Source organism: Musca autumnalis, unplaced genomic scaffold (genome assembly GCF_047663935.1).
Source record: "Musca autumnalis isolate F117 unplaced genomic scaffold, ASM4766393v1 scaffold_5, whole genome shotgun sequence".
In the NCBI taxonomy this organism is placed as follows: domain Eukaryota; kingdom Metazoa; phylum Arthropoda; class Insecta; order Diptera; family Muscidae; genus Musca; species Musca autumnalis.
Genome location: NW_027412088.1, coordinates 92,353,362 through 92,376,892, shown reverse-complemented (window position 1 = coordinate 92,376,892; position 23,531 = coordinate 92,353,362). Strand labels below are relative to the sequence as shown.

General features: G+C 36.0%; 1 protein-coding gene across 10 annotated transcripts in view; it reads left to right on the top strand.

Moving 5' to 3' along the window:
* Positions 1-23,531, top strand: part of Shrm (shroom) — a 308,548-nt gene that overhangs the window by 60,373 nt on the left and 224,644 nt on the right. For 4 of the 10 annotated variants that reach the window (XM_073992652.1, XM_073992648.1, XM_073992650.1 and 1 more), the window contains exon 2: positions 15,577-15,926. In XM_073992652.1, coding sequence (XP_073848753.1) covers positions 15,585-15,926 — 342 coding nt within the window. In that variant the 5' untranslated portion in view covers positions 15,577-15,584. Of the gene's footprint in view, positions 1-14,426; positions 14,977-15,037; positions 15,927-23,531 lie in introns of those variants that run through there. The other 6 variants (XM_073992645.1, XM_073992644.1, XM_073992647.1 and 3 more) reach the window with 6 other exon arrangements.

Here is a 23,531-nt window from a genome sequence, read left to right as displayed (position 1 = left end):
ATAAGATGTTCTTAACAGAGCTATAAGATATTCTACTAAGTCTTACGGAAACTTGGAATAGAACAGGAAGAACGATCGAAAGAACTATTGTACTAAAGTTACAGATAAGATACCATGTCAATTTTTAAACGAATAGAACTGCCATATGTCATGTCATCGAAATGAAGATCATTCGAGATTACTTTAAACACAATATCTTAAAATTATCTATATATATAAATGTATAGGTTCTCTTCTAAAACGGGCCTCTGGATTAAGGTTCAATTGGTTTTTGATGTGATTACTGTCAGTATGGCTTTCTTTGCTGTCGCTCATGGCACAATAATACAGGTACAACGGCAAAAACAGCTGATTATCATATTAGTTGTCAAAATGCATTATTGTGAATAAAACTACATGCAAAAGGTAAACAAGCAATTCACAGTAATCCGATATTTTGACGTTTGGTGTGGTAAATGTCCCGATTATTCCGCCATGCTGTCGCTACTAAACACAAGGTTCCCCTTTTAAGTTCAATGAGCTAATATCAGCTATGTCAACTGAACTAGTTCATGTGCTCCTTACAATGAATAGTTTATTTGAACTAGTTCAATTGTGAACTAAACAAATTCTGTTGAAGACCCTTGGCCTTGCAATTGTATTGCCTGAGGCTTCTTTTTAAAGAAGGCATAATTACATAGAAGGGTGAAAATGTGTACGATACATGGATATGCAAACATCTTTATGTAGAAGACCTCTTAAGAGTTCAAATGGCATTAAACACAACTCTCTATCGGAAATATTGAAAATTAAAAATTCATTTGCAATTTCTTATTTACCCACTATAACTATCTTGTATACCACCTCGTTTCCCCGTATTATATTTTGCTGAGTTTTTATAGCTTTGTTCCTTTACTTTTTTAATGGTAAAAGAGAAAAGTGTCGAAATTTCTCAAAATTGCTCTCCCATGAACATTTTTACCAGAAAAGTAAAGGAACGGAAAAATGGTAGATCTGGTAGCAATGTCTAAAAGAAACATAACAAATCAATTTTCGTCTTTTATTTCACAGTTTTTAATTTAGTTTTGTCAGCGTTCGACTTTTTCTTCTGTTTTTCGTCCATTTTTTTTCTTCATTGTGAAATAAGTCGAACAAAAGTCGAAAAACCATTTCTACCATTTTTTACCTGAAGAAATTTTGCTGGTAGCCTGTGGTAGAAGAGAAAGGCAAATGTGCTCTCTCTCCTCTCTCACTCTCTTAAAAATTGCAGCCAGTTTTACCACTTTTTGGGGTTAAGGAACGCTTTGCAGGTTAAAAATGGTAACCTCAGGTAAGTAAAGGAACTCAACTTATTTGTGATTAGATTTTACATAAAAGGTGATTCGATAAAAAACCTCAACGCACAAAATTATTTAAAAACTAATTTTAAAGTGGTTTCGGCAGAACGGGTTTAATATTGAAACGGAATAAACCTTTTTTAGGCATTGATAGGCAAAAGTTCATTCATTCACGCAACAGGAACCAATTTTTGAGAAAAAAAAATCATTATACCCTACACCACTATGTGGAGAGGGTATTATAAGTTGGTTTTGGCCAAAAAGTTTGTAACGCATCGAAATAATGGTAGTAGACCCATACTTATATATATCAAAATGAATGTCTCGACGAGCTGAATCGATCTGGCTATGTGTGTCCGTCCGTCAGTCCGTCCGTCTGTCCGTCTGTCCATCTAAACCTTGTAATCACGCTACAGGCCGCAATTTTGATCGGATCGTCACGAAATTTTGGATGTTGATGGGGGTCCCGGAGGGGAAGAAGCCTATTGATTTTGGTGATGGTCGGATAATATTTAGGGGTCGGAAAGGGCAAAAAACTTAGGTGGATAAAAAGACAACGTTTTTTCCAAAGTCAATATCTCAGCTTCTATATGGGGTAGATCAATGAAAGCAGAAAATATCACCTTTCTAATGATGTAAAGTAGGTGTTCGTAGGTGATCAAACAACGAAGATATCGCAATAGTAGCAAATAAAACCCCAATTTTCATTTTTGAGATTTTAATTATATTGACAATTATCACAGTTTTGGTTGAAAATTTTCCAAAAGCAAAGCCTGACTATGAAAGTAGAAGATCCGGTCTTTACAATGATGCAAACTAGGTCGACGTAGGTAATCAAATAACGGAGATATCGCAATAGTCGGTAATACATCCCATTTTTCTATTTTTTTGGAAATCACGCTACAGGTCGCAATATTGATCGGATCGTCACGAAAATTTCAGGGTTAATGGGGGTCTCACAGATGAAGAAGCATATTGATTTTGGTGATGATCGGATAATATTTAGGGGTCGGAGAAAAGTCAACATTTTATTTCAAAGCCAATATCTCTGTTTCTTTAAGAGGTATATCAAAAGCAAAAACAGGAAAGTAGAAAATATCCCCTTTACAACGGTGTAAATCAGGTTGTCGTAGGTGGTCAAATAGCAAAGATATGGCAATAGCCGATAATGCATCCCATTTTCCGATTTTTTTGTAATCACGCTACAGGTCGCAATTTTGATCGGATAGTCACGAAATTTTGGGGGTTAATGGGGGTCCCAAAAAGAAAGAAGCCTATTGATTTTGATGATTGTCGGATAATATTCAGGGGTCGGAATGGGCAAACACTTATTTGGAGAAAGGTCAACGTTTTATTTCAAAGCCAATATCTCTGTTTCTTAAAGAGGTATATCAAAAGCAAAACCTGGCAAGGAAAGTAGAAAATATCACCTTTACAACGATGTAAAGTAGGTTGTCGTAGCTGCTCAAACAACAGAGATATCGCAATAGTCGGTAATGCATCCCATTTTCCGATTTGTTTGTAATCACGCTACAGGTCGCAATTTTAATCGGATCGTCACGAATTTTTTGGGAGTTGATGCGGGTCCCACATAGGAAGAAGCCTATTGATTTTGGTGATAATCGGATAATATTTAGGGGTCGGAATGGGGAAAAACTCATTTGGAGACAAATTCAAAGTTTTATTCTTTGTGAATATATTCCAACGACAAAGCCTGTGAATGGAAGAAGAAAATATTACCTTTACATTGGTGTAAAGCAGGTTGGCGATGGTGTTCATACAAGGGAGATACCACAATAGTCGGTAATGCATCCAATTTTTCCATTTATTTTGCAATCAAGCTACAGGTCGTAATTTTGATCGGATGGTCACGAAATTTTGGTTGCTTATGGGGGTCTCAGAGAAAAAGAGGCATATTATTTTTGGTGGTAGTCGGTTTATATTCCCTAAAAGAAATGTTTACCAGTGAAAAGCTTATGCACAGGGGTAGTGGTGTAGGGTATCACATGGTCGGCCTCGTCCCGACTATAGCCTTTGCTCACTTGTTGATACATATTAAGGATATAAGTGTAACTTTAGAACACTGTGCTGCCAAATATAGTATTTAAACATGTGCATGTATGTATATTAGTTGATTAATTTACATACATATGCTTTGTATGTACTTAAACCCGTTACAAGGTTCACATGTAATTTAAGATGTTGTCTTCAGTGCAATTTAATAAATAAATTTATGAGATAATTCGTTTTTTGTTACTGCTGCAACAACTGCTTCTTGGCGTTATGAATAACGTGGCAGATTGGTTATTTATATTTTGTATGTTTTTTCATAACCACACTTTTTTGTTGTCTTCGAAAAACAAGGTGTGTTCTTCTCAAAGCTTTGGTGAAGTGTAATTGCTGCAGTTGGAAAACCATCGACCCAGCCATTCAAGTGTGAAGGCAAATTCAAGTGGAATTGAATGAAAGAAAAAAATTAAGTTCTCATTTAATGTACTAAGGCGTATTCGAAACAAACAGGTACTTGATTTGCCAAAACAATTTCGTAAGTCAGTCATTCATATACACAGAAGTCAGTGTAAAAAACCCTCCGCAATCGGAAAAAAAGATAAAATTTATTTTTTTAGTTTTGTGCCTACCACAAATGGCGCAAACAAATTTTTCTTAATGAAACAAAAAAAAAATTATAGGGAACTTGTTGCACGAGCACGATTAACAACAGACGACACTTTGTTGTAACATAAATTTACAACAGCAATACAACAACACGCCAACATATTTTTTCAAGTGTTTTTTACTGGAAATCATCATCATTTGCTTGCTTAACGTTGGCGAAACAACATTTGACAAGTTTATCTGTCTCTTGTCAGATTTTTTTTGTCTTCGTCTTGGCTTATTCTTTGAGGGTATTTCCTGTCTTCAAACTTGTCTTAGACACTTTTGCTAATGATTTTTTTCTTCTGATAATTTTTTAATTTAAATTGTCATTTGTGTGGTAAGTCAAAGACAGAGGAAATGTTCGACATTTTTTATATAACTTGTTTTATTTTTTTATTTTGGAGGGGATGTTTGTGTTTTTTTTAAGGTGTAATGTTTTTTGACCTTATATGGAATAAAGGAAGTAGGAAAGAAGCCTTTGAGTATTTTTTAGTCTGTAATATATTTAGAAACATTTTAAAGGTTTCTCTAGAGGCCTTCACTCCAAAAAAGACATAATAGGTTATAAATCTATGTAAGCCCTTAAAAGGGTATTCAATCGGGAGAGCATATAATAAAATTTGTCCAGAGAAGACTTCAAATGGGTCTTCTATCTTTGGAAGACCTATAATTCGTCTATTGATTTCTTTGCTGTCGCTACTAACTACAAGGTCTCCCTTTTTAGTTCTGTGAGCAAATATCAGCTATATCAACAGAACCAGTTCATATGCCCCTTAAAATAAATAGTTGATTTGAACTAGTTCTTTCTGAAACTAAATAACTTCTGTTGCAGAACGTTGGCCATGTATTTTTTTCTGTATAAATATCTTAATAAAATCTCATATAAAATATTGCCCGGGACCTCTAATTCGAAATTTATATAGGAAATAATTCAAATTGGTCTTCTATGCAAAGAAGATGGGTATTCTACGTAGAGAAGATCTCAATAAGGTCGTCTGTCTGACCTCAAGTAGTTCCTTCGTCTAGATACCTATGTACATAAGACTTTAAATAGGGCTTCAACTTATAGGAGACCTCTCATAAGTCTTCCATCTTGAAAAGACCTCAAACACGTTTTCTATGTATACCTCAAATAGATCTTCCGTCTTAAATAGATGGTTCACTGTGTAAGAAGACCTAAATGTAGAGAACACCAAAAACAGGTCTTCTATCTGTACAAATTCTTCTAGGGACAAGTTTCGTTTAGGGGCACCTATCGGATCGTTTTCAAATTTTTACCAGAGGTAGCACTTTGGACCCTGAACACAATGATATATAGCTTTCCGGGGGAAGTCCATACTTTCCGAGATATGGGTCTTGACATTTCGGAAATTTCGTACTTTAACACCATTAGGTTGTTTATGGACACCTCTCGGATCGGGCTAAAATTTTTACCATAGCTAGCAATTGGGACCCTGAACACAATGATATATAACTTTCCGGGGGAAGTCCATACTTCCCGAGATATGGGTCTTGACATTTCGGAAATTTCGTACTTTAACACCATTAGGTTGTTTGTGGACACCTCTCGGATCGGGCTGAAATTTTTACCATAGCTAGCCCTTGGGACCCTGAACACAATGATATATAGTTTTCCGCGGGAAGTCCATACTTCCCGAGATATGGGTCATGACATTTCGGAAATTTCGTACTTTAACACCATTTGGTTGTTTATGGACACGTCTCGTATCGGGCTAAAATTTTTACCATAGCTAGCCCTTGGGGCCCTGAACACAATGATATATAGTTTTCCGCGGGAAGTCCATACTTCCGACATATGGGTCTTGAATTTTTTACTTTTATCGCCATTATTTCTAAAACCTATGCAATATGGGACTCTTTTTAAAGCTCACGAAGAGTACGTTCCAATGGAAACTAGATTTTCGAATAATAATTTATAAAATTATTATACGTCAACATAATAAAAAAGTGTTTTTAAGTAGCCGGCCTTCGGCAGGGGATTTAAGACTTTCTCCTATGGACAGGAGAAAAATGGGGCTGCGCGATCAAAACTTGGTTTTAAATCGTTAGCGTTCTTAGGTAGCGGGCCTTCGGCCGGCGATTTAAGACTTTCTCATATGGACAGGAGCAAAAGTGGGCTGCGCGATCAAAACTTTCTTTTAAATTGTAAGTGTTACAAATTAGCCGGCCTTCGGCCGGGGATTTAAGACATTCTCCTATGGACAGGTGTAAAAATAAGCCGCGTGCACAAAGGTACTCTCCATAAGCTCTAAAACGATACCCATATTGCCCACGTTAGAATTGTAAAATGTCATGACCCATATCTCGGAACACTATGTATTTGTATTGAGGTTGCCCCGGGCTATCTACTATAAAAATTTCAGCCCGATCCGAGAGGTGCCCCTAAACGACATTTAAGCCTTCTTCTATTTATAATAGATTTCAGAAGGGCCTTTTATTTGTGGTAGACCTCAATACGAGTATTAACTTAGATGACCCTCTACAGAACATTTGTCCTACAACCCGAACTAAGAATAAGTAAGATGAATGTTCTGTTCGTCCAAGCCTCGCAGTTCGTTTTTGTCGCAGTACATTAAACTCGTGTATGATATGATGTGTTCAATAATGGCTATATTACACGATATGTTTTTAACATGTACGACATCAGCTGGTCTGTATATTAGTATACCCAAAGTGACTACATACATGTGAAAAAGCATATGGTGTAATGCAGCTATAAGTCTTTGCAAGTTAGTGGAATGTGTGACGTAAATATGGAGTACCTCTTCCTACATCCATGCCCTAACTGCTTATAGATCTCCCCCATGGATCTACCACCGTATAAAAATTATTCCATATATCTTGCCACTTCAATGCATTCTTTAAGTCTCCAGAAGGGGGTTTTAAATACGAACGACAACTATCCCTTGTTTAAATGTTCTTCTTCCTAAGAGTAAATAATAAAAAATTTTCTTCTGTTTTAATAGCTCGCGATTTATTCCTAAAACCAGACTTAATTAGCTTTGGGTTCTAAATTACATTTAAAAGTGAAAGCTTACCGAATAAATTCGTTTCATTTAAAAACAGCAATATTTTTTCTCCTGACTTCCCTTCCCCTGCCAAACTTTAGCCTGTATATGTAGGTCTTCTATAAATTGTAGCAATTTCTCATTTGACCTTAAAAAGAAATAGAAAACTTTTAATATTTTCAAACAGATTCTCACAATACCTCCATTAACCACCGTATGACCTTCTCTCATAATTTAGACTTTCAAAAAATAGGCTAAGATTTTCAACAAGCCCAGTTAATAAACTTAATAAAAGCCAATAAAACTTAAATTTGCCATACTCCCAAAACAAAAAGAAAACAACAACAAGAAAAACGTTTAGCATGTATATGATGATCATCATAATTTTGTGAAAAAAAGATCTGATAAAAACACATCTTGTTTTCTTTTATTATTATTTAAGACTGTTGGTCTAATTAGATAATACATACAACAGCAGCAAACAACAACAAAAATAGCACTCAAATTAAATGTCTTAATTATGAGAGTGGAATTTTAAGTACCCCCAAACAAATACATTCACAACAATACGATGATAATAAGACAGAATAGTAATAATAACAAAAATAATAGCAAGCAACAGCTAAAAATGCGACGAACTCTGGGCAAAATATCTGTAGTAGGAAGACATCACAATTTTAGATAACATTTGATCTTAACTGTAATTGAGAGATAAGATAGTTGTTAATACTTTAGCTGTTAGACGACATAGCTACATAATTCGTTCTATTAGTGCAAACTGCTGTATGAAGATTGTTATAGCATCGTACTTGAAAATGTTGGGGTTAAGATCCATATTCAAGGAGAAAGTTCTTTTTAAACTTTACAATAATAAGGCAAGGTTAATAAATAACAGCATAGTTTTATGTAGGCTTCTACAAAACCTTCTTGGGTGATCACATACAAATGTATATGAATTAAATTCTAAATATTTGCTGTAGATAGGAGATGTTTTATATATCGACAAAGGACAAAGAAACAAAAAAAAACTCCTCTTGAGAGTGACGACCCCTCGCAACCACTTCAAGGATCAAGATCTGGGGATCTGTACCTTTAATGTACGGACTCTTTACAGAGAAGGTAACGTACTGTATAATAGCTGTCATAATATAAATCACGTGTTTGGTTGCGGATTTCTAGTTAGTCACAGGTTAAAACATCTTGTCTCCAGTTTCATCCCGGTGTATGATAGACTTGCAACAATTCGGATCAAATCTAAATTTTTCAACATTACTCGTAGACTTATCTGTAACCCCCCACATATGATCGGTGTACTCTCATGATATTAAAAAAGGGGTTAAAACTCAGGTTCGTTCAGATTACAAGTCTTACAGTGCTTTATTAACTTTATTACACTTATTCGTGCACGACTTTACTAAGCACACAGCTTAACTCCATAAAACACACAGCTTTACTTTACTTAGATTACTCTTTACTTCACTGATGGTTTTATTTTTCGGTATGATTTATAACTCAAATCACCCATATGCTATTCTCCCGTATTATACTCGCTCTCTCGCTGAAGCATAGCCTGTAGTAGAATCCTAAATCTAGAATGTTCCACAATGGTCAAATAAAATAGCAATCGATTTGCAAATAAACATACAAGAAGAATATGAACAACAAATGGGACAGAGGCAATAAATACGAGAGAGTAGGAGGGGTAATAATGAATGATGTCATAATGTAGAAGAATATGTAAGTTAAAACTGAATGAGGGAGAGAGAGAGTAAATCAGAAACAATAGCAAAATAAACACGGAAAATAGTGAGTGAAATTCTATACAGTATTTGTTGTTGTAAATTCATTCAAATAAAGTAAATGCACATTTTTGAATTAACGGAAATTCAACTTAAACCCACCAGTTAACACCAGTTTGGCCCAACATTTTTTTAACTTGTTGAATGTGCTTTCTTCGTTTCGTACCACCACCTTGTTGCGGCAAAGATACGTACCCGATTAAACGTAGCAAATAAAGTACAAACAGACACAATACTCAATGCCTAATCAAAGCACTCCCCGTCCCGATAACATATCACAGCACAGTGGCAAAGTATTGTCCACTCCATGAAAACAGCCGAAAAAATCCATATTTGGATACCAGAGGTCTCCACCATAATATGACCAATACTGTTGTGCTGCTATCGAAAAGAAGAATGCGGTATATAGGGTTACTATACAATCAGTATCGTAGGGCACTGTAGTAAAATCAGGTAAACACAAGTAATAAAGTATCAGTCGGCTTTGCCGACAGAGATATACCCTCAGCCTATGTGAATTGAAACTGTGAGCCAAATTTTGGACCAAATCCGTTGACCACTTCGAGTGCTATAGTGCGCTCCAGCCACTACACATGGTGTCATATGGATTTTTACAACTTTCGGGCTATTTTCTCAGAAAGTATTTACTTGCCCCTGAAAAAATTGTACCATCGTAAGTGGATCAGTGAATTGAAGTTGCTTTAACAAAACTCAAAGTGATTCGAGAGCAGGTCTTAAAGTGAACTTATCCGAAATTTTGTGTGGGAGGTACCCGAAGGAGTGGACATACGAGTAGTCCATATTCGAACCTGATCTATACCTGGCAGATATATTAGGATGTGTAAAATATGGACTAAATCGGTCACTCCCTTCAAGAGTTGTCGTACGTACAATTTTTCCGAACATTTTTGAACTTTTGTGGAGGATGTACCTGAAGGAGTGGACCGATATGGCTTATCTTCGAACTTAAACTAAGTTTGCACAAAATATTGCGAAGGCCAAATGTTGGACCGAATCGGCAGATCCGTCGGAGAGTTATGCTGCGTTCCAACAACTACACACGGTGTCATATTGGGTTTTGCACCTTTCAGGCTATTTTGTCAAGAAGTATGGGCTTGCCCCTGATTAAACTTGTACCGTCGTATGGAGGGCCGTGAATACAAGTGGCTACATCAAAAATCAAAACGATTCGAGAGCAGGTCCTAAACTGAACTTTTCCAAAATTTTGTGTGGGAGGTACCCAAAGGCGTGGACCGATGGAACCTCATATAAGTTTGGTAGAAATGTCACTATGTGCAAAGTGTGGACCAAGTCGGTTACTCCCTTCAAGAGTTATCGGGCGCACAAATTTTCCGACCATTTTCGAACTTTTGTGGGGGAGGTACCGGAAGGAGTGCACCGATATAACCCATCTTCGAACTTAAAGTAAGTTTGGACATTGCTCAATCGACTCCAAATTGTCTGAAACACATTTCGTCCAAACATACTTGGGGTCTGAAACCATTATTTTGATGAGGCACATTTTGCCCGCATGAAAGTGTATATACCCTCGTTAGCATAAATGCTGAGGGTATAACAATAGAGGAGAAACGTCTTTTCTGCAAGAGAGAAACACTGCAAAGGCCGATAATTCTACCAAAGAGTTGGACATCAAACTGATGCAAAGCCATCACAACGACATGCAAATCCTTCTGTAGAGAAGGAAGAATACACCGACAACGTGCTCAGGTTATGGAACAAGCATGTCGATTAGGGCTATAACCAAAAAAATACCACCACATAGCCGTGTAGAGCATGGAAACCTATTATGAAAAACGGTGTCATTTTTTCTCTATCGCGAAAAAAGTTTCCGCACCAAATGCACTGAAGTTCAGTAATGCATTTTTTAAATTTATCTGATATAACAACATATTTGCTTTTCTTTAAAATTTTTATTTTTTTGTAATCTTATTTCAAATCATTATCAAATCTTTCTGGACCAATTTGTTCTCAAATCGCGCCATTTCGGAGCATATTAGTAACTTTTGACACTATTGCAATTTTTGGTTTTTCTTTATAAACTCGTGAATTTTATGTTTATATTTTTTGTACCTATCGGACAAGATAATATGGGGTCATTTGCAACGAATTCGCGAAAGTTACAGACTGTTTTTGTTGACTTTGCCTGTGAGAATCGTATTTGTTTTCTACAAAAATACAACACCAGTACCTGTGGGGAATTTCGTGCTAATAATGAAAACGCGTTTCCAAGATCGATTCGGTGAAAAAAGTTTCCGCACCGACTGTGATTACTAAAATCCTTTTGATATTTTTTCTACTTAAAATTTTAAATTTGCTTTGTTTGAAAAATATTTTTAGAAAATAAATACGATTCTCACAGGCAAAGTCAACAAAAACAGCCTGTAACTTTCGCGAATTCGTTCTAAATGACGCCATATTCTCTTGTCCGATAGGTACAAAAAATATAAACATAAAATTCACGAGTTTATAACGAAAAACCAAAAATTGCAATAGTGTCAAAAGTTCCTAATATGCTCCGAAATGGCGCGATTTGAGAACAAATTGGTCCAGAACGGTTTGATAATGATTTTAAATTAGATTACAAAAAAATAAAAATTTTAAAGAAAAGCAAATATGTTGTTATAACAGATAAATTTAAAAAATGCATTACTGAACTTCAATGCATTTGGTGCGGAAACTTTTTTCGCGATAGAGAAAAAATTGCACCGTTTTTCATAATAGGTTTCCATGCTCTACACGGCTATGTGGTGGTATTTTTGATATTTGCAAAAAAGTGCAAAAAGTTATATCCCTAATGTCGATATCCACTACTGTCGAAGACAACGAAGAATACAACAAATCCAATTCCATAATATATTATTTAATTTATACCGCCCGGCCAGGATGAGGTAAAAACGGGGACCTGACTAACGCCCAAAAGAAATATGACCGTCCAGACTGCGGTCATAAGCTCCAATTGGCCGTTGTGTAAAGTTTTAATAAATATGTTACTAAGGCAAGGAAAATTGGTACGCTTAGCTGTCTTTAAGACTTTCCAAAAACGCAGGTCCTTTTTACAAAAAATTTCGACTTAAAGTTAATTAGAAGGCCTGAGGTTGCGTACGCGTAACCAACATATTGCATCTGTCCAAGGGTGAACGTCTGAAATTCCGGCCGAAAGCCGGCAACGCCACGAAGACTTACCACTATAAGCCCAAAGTTAGTCGTTGTGTACATAATGCCTAACGCAAAAGTAGTCCCTAAGAAGCGGTCTAAATGGTCATAACCCCCAAAAATTTGTTCCGGCCTTATGACCGTTGGGCGTTTTGTCAGGTCGCCGATAAAGACAGCGGTAAACCGGCAAAAGAATAATAAGGCCCCAGGAGTCGATAGTTTATCAGCCTAGCTGTTCACGACCGGAGGCGACACGCTGATAAGGTGTATGCATCAGCTAGTAACACCATCTGACAGAATGAACGCGTATCCGACGATTGGAACGTGGCGTCCATGTCGCGTCCACCAGAAACGAGATAAGATTTGCGTTTAAATTATAGGGACATAAGTCCCTATTGCATGTAGAATAGTATCCGGTATGCGGTCAAACACCTAATTAGGGCAATAGCAGTCCGACTTAAGTCCTGATAGACGGTGTTATAGACCCTTTCTGAATGAAATGATGCTTTCATAGAGCATTTGCGAACGAAAGGGTGCTATATAGAACCTTTCTGAAAACAAGGATGTGTCTATAAACCCTTTCTGAAAACAAGGATGGTCGTTTTGAACCTTCCTGGCAACAAGCGTGCTTCTATAGATCCTTTCTGAAAACTAGGGTGCTTCTATAGACCCTTTCTAAAAACAAGGGTGCTTGTACAGACCCTTTCTGAAAACAGGGGTGTTTCTATAGACCCATTCGGAAAGGGTGCTTTCATAGACCTTTTGTTAAAAAAAGGACGCATAGACCCTTAATAGAAGCATGAGTGTTTATGTAGACCATTTCTAAAAAACAATGTTCTCCTATAGAACCTCTCTGAAGGAATAGTGATTCTATAGATCCTTTCTAAATTAAATGATGTTTCTATAGACACTTTCTGAACGAAATGGTGATTTTATAGATTATTTCTGAAAGAAAGGTGGCTTTCATAGTCCATTTCTGAAAGAAAGGGTGCTTCTATGGGCACTTTCTGAATCAAATTATGTTTCTATAGACCTTTTCTGAAAGAAGAGATGCTTCTATAGAACCTTTCTGAACGTTTTGAAAAAAAGAGTGTGTGAGAGAGTGAGAAAGATTGCTTCTTTATGCCCTTTCATGGGTATTTTGAATCCATATTTCTATCAAGCCAGCCTAGTAATTGTCTTCTACTATCATTTTCAATACAATTATAGAAACGAAGCCATTTTACCCTCCACGAATTGTATCATGTCTTCCTGTTCGGACGTTAGTAGTGCCTTAAAACGCTATGACGTCTCGTCAAACCAAAATTACTCTTTACAAAACACGGGTAGTAATCCCTTGGAGTATATATGATTCCGAAGCATAGGAGATCAGGTCTTGGTCTTGTTTCAGGGAAAAATCTTTCGAAAGATCTACGGGCCAATCTACGTTGATGGTGAATGTCAACGTCGTTTAGCCGATACAACGACATCGGCATAGTTAAACGTACCGAGTTACAACGATCGCATTTGGAGGACGAAATCATTATATTCAAAAGTGGCAAAGTAAAATAACAAATGGAGAGGAGTGGAAGTCCATTCTTAGTTAAACTTATAGGATAAATGATCTATGAAGAACCTCTTATGTAAATAAATTAGTATGTCTTACTTACTTAGGCGACCGGATACAGACAATTTGTCTAGTAAACCTATTAAACAATTAGTTAAAGACCTAGAAATATTTTCCCAGATCCACCAATCTTTCACTTTGCAATTTGGAATGCCTTGCTTTAGTCATGGAATGACTATTGAGTGATTAATTTTCCGTTTTGAGTATAACATCAGGAGTATCATTTATGCAATAAAACCCTGTATCACAAAATTAAATTTAACGCAAATTTTCATTGCAGTAATGAAATATTTCATTGTATTAATCAAACTCTTCATTAAATAAATCTCCAAACAAATCAATGAACTTCATTAATTGATGCAATGAGGAACTGTAGGTTAATAGAAATATACAATTCAGAAAGTCTCTATTAGTCGTTAGACCTTTTGTAGGTCGTTGTTATATATAAACTCTTCTAGGTTTGCGGAATAAAGGGGGTCTTGGGAAGGGTCGATGTTGGGCACAACATTCCTTTACATCTTCAAATGCATTGCCACCTTTGTGGTGTTTTGTAATTTCATTTAAATTCCGCTCTTAGTTTGTGTTATATATGACTCCATATACAACAGGCAGAATTGCCAAAATGAAAATATTAAAAAAGGCACGATTTTGACAAAATGTTTCGACTCATGTTACTTAACGAACAAGAGAAGTTCTTTTTTTACTTCTTAACGAAATTTTGAATTTCAATACAGACCACTAATGTAACTCAAAACTCCATTCATTCATTCATTGAAATAAGAATTTTATTTAGAAATAAAACAAAATGTTTAATGTTTTTTTCTTATTTTTTCTTTTTTTGCAGATCTTAAAATAGTGGTGGCCACAGAAAAACGGGGGCAAGCAAAGTGTGAATGACAAAAATTCAAGAGAAAAAAATCCACAAATTTATTTAAAATTTAAATCACGTACCAAATTGTAAATTTAAAGCGTGAATATTCTCATATTATTTATTACCTTGTGGCTAGTGTTGTGTTTTTGTCTTTCAAACGACGAAAAGCGGGATTTAAAGCAGCGGTGCAATAAAAAAACCCAATTAAAATTAATTAAAATTTAATTCACAGAAAAATAAATAACAAACATAAATTTATATATAATAAACAAAAACAACGGCAACAATAACCATAAAACCTTTAAAATGTCATTACATTTAAATAAACTAAGGCAGCAGCAACAACAACAACTACACCAACTAATGAAGAAGACGTGTTGCTTTACAACATTACCAAATAACAACAACAATTGTAGCGGTAATAATAGCAACAACAACCATTAATAAAAAGTGTGAACAAATTACAAATAAATATATCATCATAACCACAATAACAACAACAAATGCACAAAGTGTAATAAAAGTAAATGAAGAAGAGGCAACAGTTGTAGTACATAATAATAAAAACGTAAATAATATTTAACCAAAAAAACAACACAGCAACCACAATAGCAAAAAATGCGAAATCATTATCATAATCATCATCATCATCACCACCACAACCATCATCACAACGCCAACAATTATCATCATCCCAACCAACAATATCAAGAGAACCAAAACAACAACAGTAACAACAACAGTAATCGCACAATTGCAAATTCAATTAACAATAATAACAGCAACAACAACAGCCACAGTAGCAGTGCTAATCAAAATCCTAGCGGTAACAATTCCAATTCCACCACTAATCGTTATCAATTTGCTTTACATCCGGTCATGGCGGCCACAACAGCTAACACAAATATTGGCGGCTCAACGCCCTCTCTTAATAACGTTATGAACAACAGCAACAACAATAACAATCCATCGTTAAACCCTGCCAGTAACAGTGGTCCTAGTGTCCCCACAGAGGGCCACTCACTAAGCCACAATAAACCACACAACAACACATTATCATCATCAACTACAGCAACAACAACAACATCCTCATCATCATCTTCTTCTTTGTCTTCTGTAACAGGCTCAACAATGGCTAATAACAACAACAATAATAACAATAACATTGCCAATTTAGTTAATCCCGCGGATAATGAAAATATCGATATAATTAATAACAACAATAATAAAAACAACAATGTCACAAATACCAACAACATAAATTTAAATACAAATAATAACAACAACAACAATGGCAGTAATGAATGCCGTAAATTATTAAATAAATCCTTTAAGGATAGTTTAAATTTCAACGAATTAACCCAGCATCGTATTAGCAGTGGCAGCAGCGCCAGCAGTTGTAAACGACTATCACCCAGCACCGAATCGAGTAATATGAGCTTTTCCTCGGCATCAGTGGCCGGTTCAATACAGGTGAGTTTTATTATTTAATCTCCAACAAATTCTCAACGAAGAAAATCTTCCTGATGAAGTTTTCCTGTAAGCAAACTTCTTAATGACGTTCTCCAAAGAGAAAACTTCCTGATGAAGTTTTTTCTGAAAAAACTCCATGATGAACTTTCTCTATAAGAACATTGAATGAAGTTCCTGATACAATTTTCACATATGAAATCTTCCTCAAGAAGTTTTTCTATAAGAAAAATTCTTTTCGAAGTTCTGTTATGCAAAAATAGGATGTTTTTGTAAAACTTCAGTCTGATGTCATGTTACTTATTCACTTACTAAGATGGTCCTCTACAGAATATTTGTCCGAATTAAGAATATATTTCCACTCCTCTGTCCGACACGTCTGCACAATTTCGTAACACCTTCCGATTTCCTACCGGTTTCTATTTAACTTTCGTAAGGAACTTTTTCAACCATCTTGTTCAGATTTCGTTCCGAATACACAGCGAAATATCGAAAATAAATTTCCCTTTATCTCACTTTTTAGATTTAAATACGAATTCGAAACGAAATCAATCCGATTTCTCTCCGACATTTCGATCCGAAATCATGTCAGTCATTATACTCAACTTTTGTTACAATTTCGCATTTGAAGTCGGACGTACCATCCGAAATTCATACCAAAACCTCTATCTAAAACCTCTTTTGGTACTGAACAGTTAGGAGATGAACTTTCCCATTTTAACTGTGGACCGGGCTTCAGTTAATATCATCTTACGATACTGAAGGAGCTTTGCGGAAATGCCAAGTTCAGGTTTGGCTTGAAATACATACATTTGAACATATAGAGCTGTCGAAGACAGCTTTATAATCGACAAAGAGGTGATAAGTGTAGATCTATGTATATCTCATGAGACTTTTCCAGGAGTTGATGCAGGTTAAATATCTGGTCAATGGCGAATTTGTCAGTTCTAGAGCCGCATCGACATGGCCCAATTATTTCTTTGACCATAGGCTTTAGTCGTTCTCACAACATCTCAGACACTATTTTATAAACAATAGGGAGCAGAATTATGCCTCCAAAGTTTGAGCAAACACTCTTATCTCTTTTTTATGGACGAGTCGTAGGATGCCAACGTTCATCAGTTTACAGTCAAAATTACATCCCATAATATCTAACTCAGACATAACACATGTAGAAATAGCAATGTCGTATCTTACTTATTCTTTTTTTGTGAGCAGGCTCCTACCAGAGTTTAACCTCGTTTAAACGTACTGTAAATTAAAAAATGATGTCCGCTTAACTAAATATCTCTCTCCTCTACACAAGAATCCTTCACCAAGACATTTAGTAAAATAACCCTGTTCGCTACGTGAACAGTCGCTTCATTGGCGTCTTCACCTCATCTTGGTTGGGCTGTATAAACTCTATACCATCTTCCGGGATTGATACTAACAGTTTGGGGAAAATACTTCTTCTATATCATGAGCGCACTATCTGTACCTGCTCATCTCTACAGGAGGATGTGTCTGTACCAAAGTCATCAGTTTGATATAGATCTCTATTTTTTCACACTCCCGCGGAAAATACGTTTTTCTACTCTTCTTTTCTCTAAATACCTCTCCCATACGTTACGCATAACTCTCTGTGGTAGTAGCACGACACTCCTGGTCTTACCATGGGTTCCTTGGTGGAGGCCAAGTACGGATTTTGCGGTTGTTTGCATGGTGTGGACAATACTATGCCACTGTGCTGATATGTTATCGAAAAAAGGAGTGCTTTCGTTGATCAATTGGACCAGTTGAATTTAAATTGAATGTTGGATTGGATGCAAAAACGCCATCCAATGGCAAATATAACATCAAATGTTGGTTTGTGTATATGCTAACAAAACATCAACAGGGTGGCAATTCTACGATCTGGCAACTCGGGCAGCTGCGATGATCACCATTACCTATCTACTTATGTTTTGGCTATCTGTTTTGATTGCAAATTTCCGATGTTCAACTTCCGCGTTTTGTCTGTTCGTACTTTATTTGCTACGTTTAATCGAGTCGATGATTGCTTTTCGACTTTTAACAGGGTGGTAATTCTATTATTTGGCAACACTATCAGCTGCTGTGATCCCCATTACCTATCTACTTATGCTGTAGCTATATATTGTTCATGCAGCTTTCCGATGTCCAACTTCCCTTTGTGTCTCTACACACTTTATTTGCTACGTTCAATCGAGTCGATGTTTGCTTCTCGAAACGCCGTACATCCGACACGCTCGAAGAATATTGGGAATCTATTGTCATATTGCTTTGAGTTTTTCTCCATCCACTTTAATGAAATCGGATATGTCATACAGAACCATGTTACAATTATGAATGGCTCATTGACTTGAATGTGTTGAGAGTCGCCATATTATGGGACAAATTTTATCACGCCTTCTGCGAGGCTTGGTTTAAGCCAAGCTCTCGCTTGGAAGCCGCAGCAATTATCTGTTGAAAGAGTGTTTAATGGGTTGATTTTAGCAGTTGACCACCGAAGGTGCACTCATTATGATGGGAGAAGTATCGCTAGTCTCTTCGGGTACGTTCGTAGGAAATATAAATGTTGTGTGAAACTTGTCACGTTCCTATCTTTCCAAAGACAAAGACTAGACACTGGGGAGTGCTTTTTGTTATGACGTAGAGAAAGAAATTAATCGTCTTTGAAAGTCCTGGGTAGTTCATTAACCTTTATATATACTTTAACTACTCTTCAGTTTGGGATCGACTGCGACTTGTGGTTGAAGTGAATTCCTGCTATTAGGTTTAGACTTAGTCCACTTGCCGCCATTTCGTTTAATAATAGACTTACGGTCCATAGATAATATTTTCGAAGTCTGGCCGCGCTCGCTTTACTTCGTATTTTTTTGCTTTCTTGATTTCTTTACTGAGGTCGTGAATGAAGGCTATAAAAGCTTCAACGCTATAATCTTGAAAGCATCTGTTTAACATATTTAAGATTCTTTCGTTATCGGAATTAACCAGATAAATCTCTCCACGAACTAAGAACCACCATTCGTAGATTCGAGAAATAGTTAGCAACATGTCTTACACCATTATGTTCGGACCTTTGAGTCAAATTAAGCCACTGTCTGCCTTCCTGGAGTTGCCTTTCCGTCAATTTCATTCCTGGTTTCAGCTTTGCAATCACACTTCTTCCAGAGCCCAAAAATTTGGTTTCCCGGGAAGCTTAGCTGAGAGAGCCAATAACCAATTCTAGATGGGATCGTTTATGGTTCGAACTTTTAACTTTTGTTCTTGTTTAATGAAAACATATTTGGCAAATGTTATCGATTAAATCCATTCTTTTCGTGGTTTCAGCTTTTCAACCATACTTTTTCCGGAGCCAAAAATTTCAACTTTCGTGTTTTATCAATACTTCTTGATCTAAAAACCAATGAAAGTAAAAAAGAGATCACAAGATATTCAGGCATTTGGAGCCTGCTTTAAGAACTCTAATTTGTTCAAAGTAGTTGTAACGTAAATTAAGCCGCAATCTCCCCTGCTAGTGTTTCCCGGTCGTCAATTCCTTTCCTGGTTTCAGCTTTGCAACAACACTTCTTCCGGAGCCCAAAACTTTGGTTTTTCGGGAAGTTAAGCTGAGAGAGACATAATAGTTGCTATACCCAAATGCTAGCTGGGATCGTTTATGAGTAGAACTAGGGCGGTATCTCATCGCCTTCGAACCACTAACTTTTGTTCTTGATTAATGAAAACATATTTTGCAAATGCTTTCGCTTAAGTTAATCTTACGATGATCCAAGAATTTCAACTTTCGTGTTTTAATGTTAATGCTCCCAGACTGCTTAATGGAATGGTAAATGAACCACTACTTCTTGATCTAAAAACCAAAGAAAGTAGAACAGAAATCACAAGATATTCAGGCATTTGGAGCCTGCTTTAAGAACTCTAATTTGTTCAAAGTAATTGTAACTTAAATTAAGCCGCAGTCTCCCCTGCTGGTATATCCCTCTCCCAATTTCTTATATGGTTTCAGCTTTGCAACCACACTTCTTCCGGAGCCCAAAACTTTGGTTTCCCGGGAAGCTAATCTGAGAGGGAGATAGTAGCTACAGGCAATTGCTAGTTGTCATCCTATATGGATAGAACTAGGGCGGTATCTGATAGCCTTCGAACCTCTAAATTTCGTTCTTGATTAATGAAAACTGCATTGACAAATGCGTTCGCTTAAGTTAGTCTTACGACAGTCTAAGAATTTCACCTCTCGCTGTTTAATGAAAATGCCGCTACACTGCTTCCATTTACCATTACTTCTTCATCTAAAAACCAATGAAAGTAGAACAGAGATCACGATATATTCAGGCATTTGGAGCCTGCTTTAAGAACTCTAATTTGTTCAAAATAATTGTACCGTAAATTAAGCCGCAGTCTCCAATGCTGGTCTTTCCAATTCGTCAATTGCTTATATGGTTTCAGCTTTGCAAACACGCTTCTTCCGGAGCCCAAAACTTTGGTTTCCCGGCAAGCTAAGCTGAGAGAGAGATAGTAGCTACAGACAATTGCTAGCTGTAATCCTATATGGATAGAACTAGGGCGGTATCTGATAGCCTTCGAACCTATAACTTTCGTTCTTGATTAATAAAAACTTCCTTGACAAATGCTTTCGCTTAAGTTAGTCTTACAACCCTCTTAGAACTTAGCTGTGTAATTCTAATGTCCCCGGACTGCTTATATTTATCCTGTAGGCCTATTCTGTAACTTTTTAACAACTTTACTCATTGTTTATTTTACAACAATTTCATTTGTTTGTTTTGTAGTTGTTACAAAAACAAAAGAAATTTTAACAACTTTTTAATCGATAAAAGTTACGGAGTAGGCCTACTGACTTTTTGATCTAAAAACCAATAAAAGTAGAACAGAGGTCACAAGATATTGAGGCATTTAAAGCCTGATTTAAACACTTCAATTTATTCAAAGTAATTGTGCCGGCCTACAACAACACTCGATGAAGAGCACTGAAGCCGGATTAAAAAAGAGGAGCATACATAAATACATGTACCTATCCATGTTAGAATTCCACCGGTGATAAGCTTACCGCAACAATTTTAATATACTCTATTGGAGCTGGAGTTACCGCGGCTGCTAGCACCAGAATTCTCCTACAAAAGGTCCTTGTTAGGGGATTTAAAGTGTTCTCATTTCAATTACTTGACCTCTAACATGAGTCACCCTCCTTATTTTTATACAAATAAATTTTGCTCGTCTTTGGAAATATCGATGTTTGAGGACGAGGCGGTCAGTGTGAGCTCAGCAGAAGCAGCCTTGCAACGATGTAGGTTTATGTGCCCAAATTGATTTAATATAAAATTCAGCATTTGCGTTCGACTTCTTAGGCCATTAGCAAGCTTTATGACTAGTCTGTCTTCGGCAATGTGTATAACATCCTCGAGTCGATTTTATGATTTTGAAATTATAGTTAATTTTTTCGGACTCTAAATGGGTGGGTGGAAAATAGTAATATAAAATGTCAATTAGGGTCCCATATAGCAGCAACGCTAGCTTTTTTGTAAACCTCTTACGACGGTTAGGCCGGCCAATCATAAGGCATTTTACCATTTATTGTTTTATTAGGATAATGTCACACATGGGCTTCAGTTACAGTTTGTTAAAATTACCTACTCTAGACGGGTGTACGACATGGTCAATGTCCGCTTATGAGCTGGGGGAGGGATACGAATAACTTTGTTGCAGCATATAAGAACGGATAATGGAGAATAGCTACCAATATTCTCCTGATATTATTTCCTCATATTATTTTCCCACAAAATATTTTGCATTGCTGTTCAAAATTCCTTAGCCATGACTGACTTGCATTGGAATTTTCCACCTTATCATTAAACTCAGATATTTGTTAATATTGTTATTATTATTAGTATACATTTTATTGGGGGTTTAAAATGAAATAATAAAAACAAAAAACGAAAAGGAGGCGAAAAAAAAAACTCAAGAATGTGAATGTTTTTCAAAACAACTGTTAAACAATTTTATTTAAAATATTTCACCGTTTGGTCGTGGATTCAAACAAAAGAAAGGTAAATACAACAACAAAAGAAGAAAATGATGAGGAGTTAAGGTGTGAGTATTTTTTTCTGAGTTTCTTTGCAAAAAAAAATCTCAAATTATGGCCCGAGGAGAATATTCAATAGATATGACTTTAGACAATGATGGACAAGTTAAGCTTAGCAATCAAATCCAATTGATTCCACTATTCACACATTCTTCATCTCTCACTCTAAGCTAAGCGATTTAATACAATCTATAAATATTCAAGACAGCTGGGAATGCAGAGACACAGCTGGTAAATCAACGACCGAACGTAGATTTTTTTTAATTTAAGCATTCATTCGCCCGTCTGTGGTCTATTCAACCGGCATATAACAGTTCAGTTCATTAACCCATAAACCCTCTTGTATTGGTTGTATATATTTACGTCGCTAGCCAATATTTAACAGAACCAAAAAATAAAAAAATAAAAATTCTATAAATTTTGCCATGCCAAAGAAGAAGAGCTTAGAATTTTAAAATTTTTATTCCAATATCCAAATCATGGCGGTATTGTATTTTAGCTTCAAGCTATTTTATATGAACAACAAATAACACCAACAAATCGAACAGAAAAAACGGCACAGCACCCCATTTATTGTATAATTCTGACCGGCAAAGACAAATAATTTTTCTTTTCTTATTCTTCTGCTCGCTTCTCTACAAGCCTCAAATATTTATCTAAATAGCCCAGCAACGACTGGCTGCTCTTTGATTCGTTACTGTTGAATAGATATCATCTGAAAGTCGTTAATGTGATCCATCCATCTATGCTTTTGTTTTTGAACTGTTTTTTATTTTCGATTTCTTGTTCTTCTTCTTCTTCTGAGGGGGCTTTAGGGCCAAAATGTTACGATTAATGTTCAACAAATATTAAATATCACTCAAAGAAGTGATTCTTTGTTCGACATGTAGAAAAGCGAAAAAGAACAATACATTCTAATCTGTTATTGTTAAGTTAGTATTTTTGTTGTTGTTGTTCTTTTGATAAATTACAGCGTAAATCAGACACCATCAACAACAAAGAATGGATTAATTTTGTTTTATTTTTGTTAAATATGACGCAATTTATAATTTCTGGCAAATGTTAAGTCGTTTTTGTTAGATATTTATTTGATAGCACGTGCAAGGGCAAGGAGAGAGAGGGAGGGAGGATGGTAATGACAAAGAATCCATGTCTTTATAAATTAGTGGGAGAAATTATAAAGCAATTCAGGGCAATAATTTATTACCTCCTTGAGTAGGTCATATAACAGAACTTTATTTGCAGTTTGAAATTTGAATTGAAGAAACGGAATATTTGATTTAATTTCGATATGGTTTTAAGAGCGGAACAAAGGCTTGTAAATGTGCTGCTTTCATTAAAGTTGTGTCAATCTAGTTAAATTGAACTATCTGTAGTTCCAATCGATCGCATAGTTTATATGAAAAACTACGTATGAGTGATTTAATATGTTCGTTTGGTTGAAATCGCTCATACGTTTAGGAACTAGGACAGTAGAGTTGTATAATTCTAGTTCATAGTTCACTGTC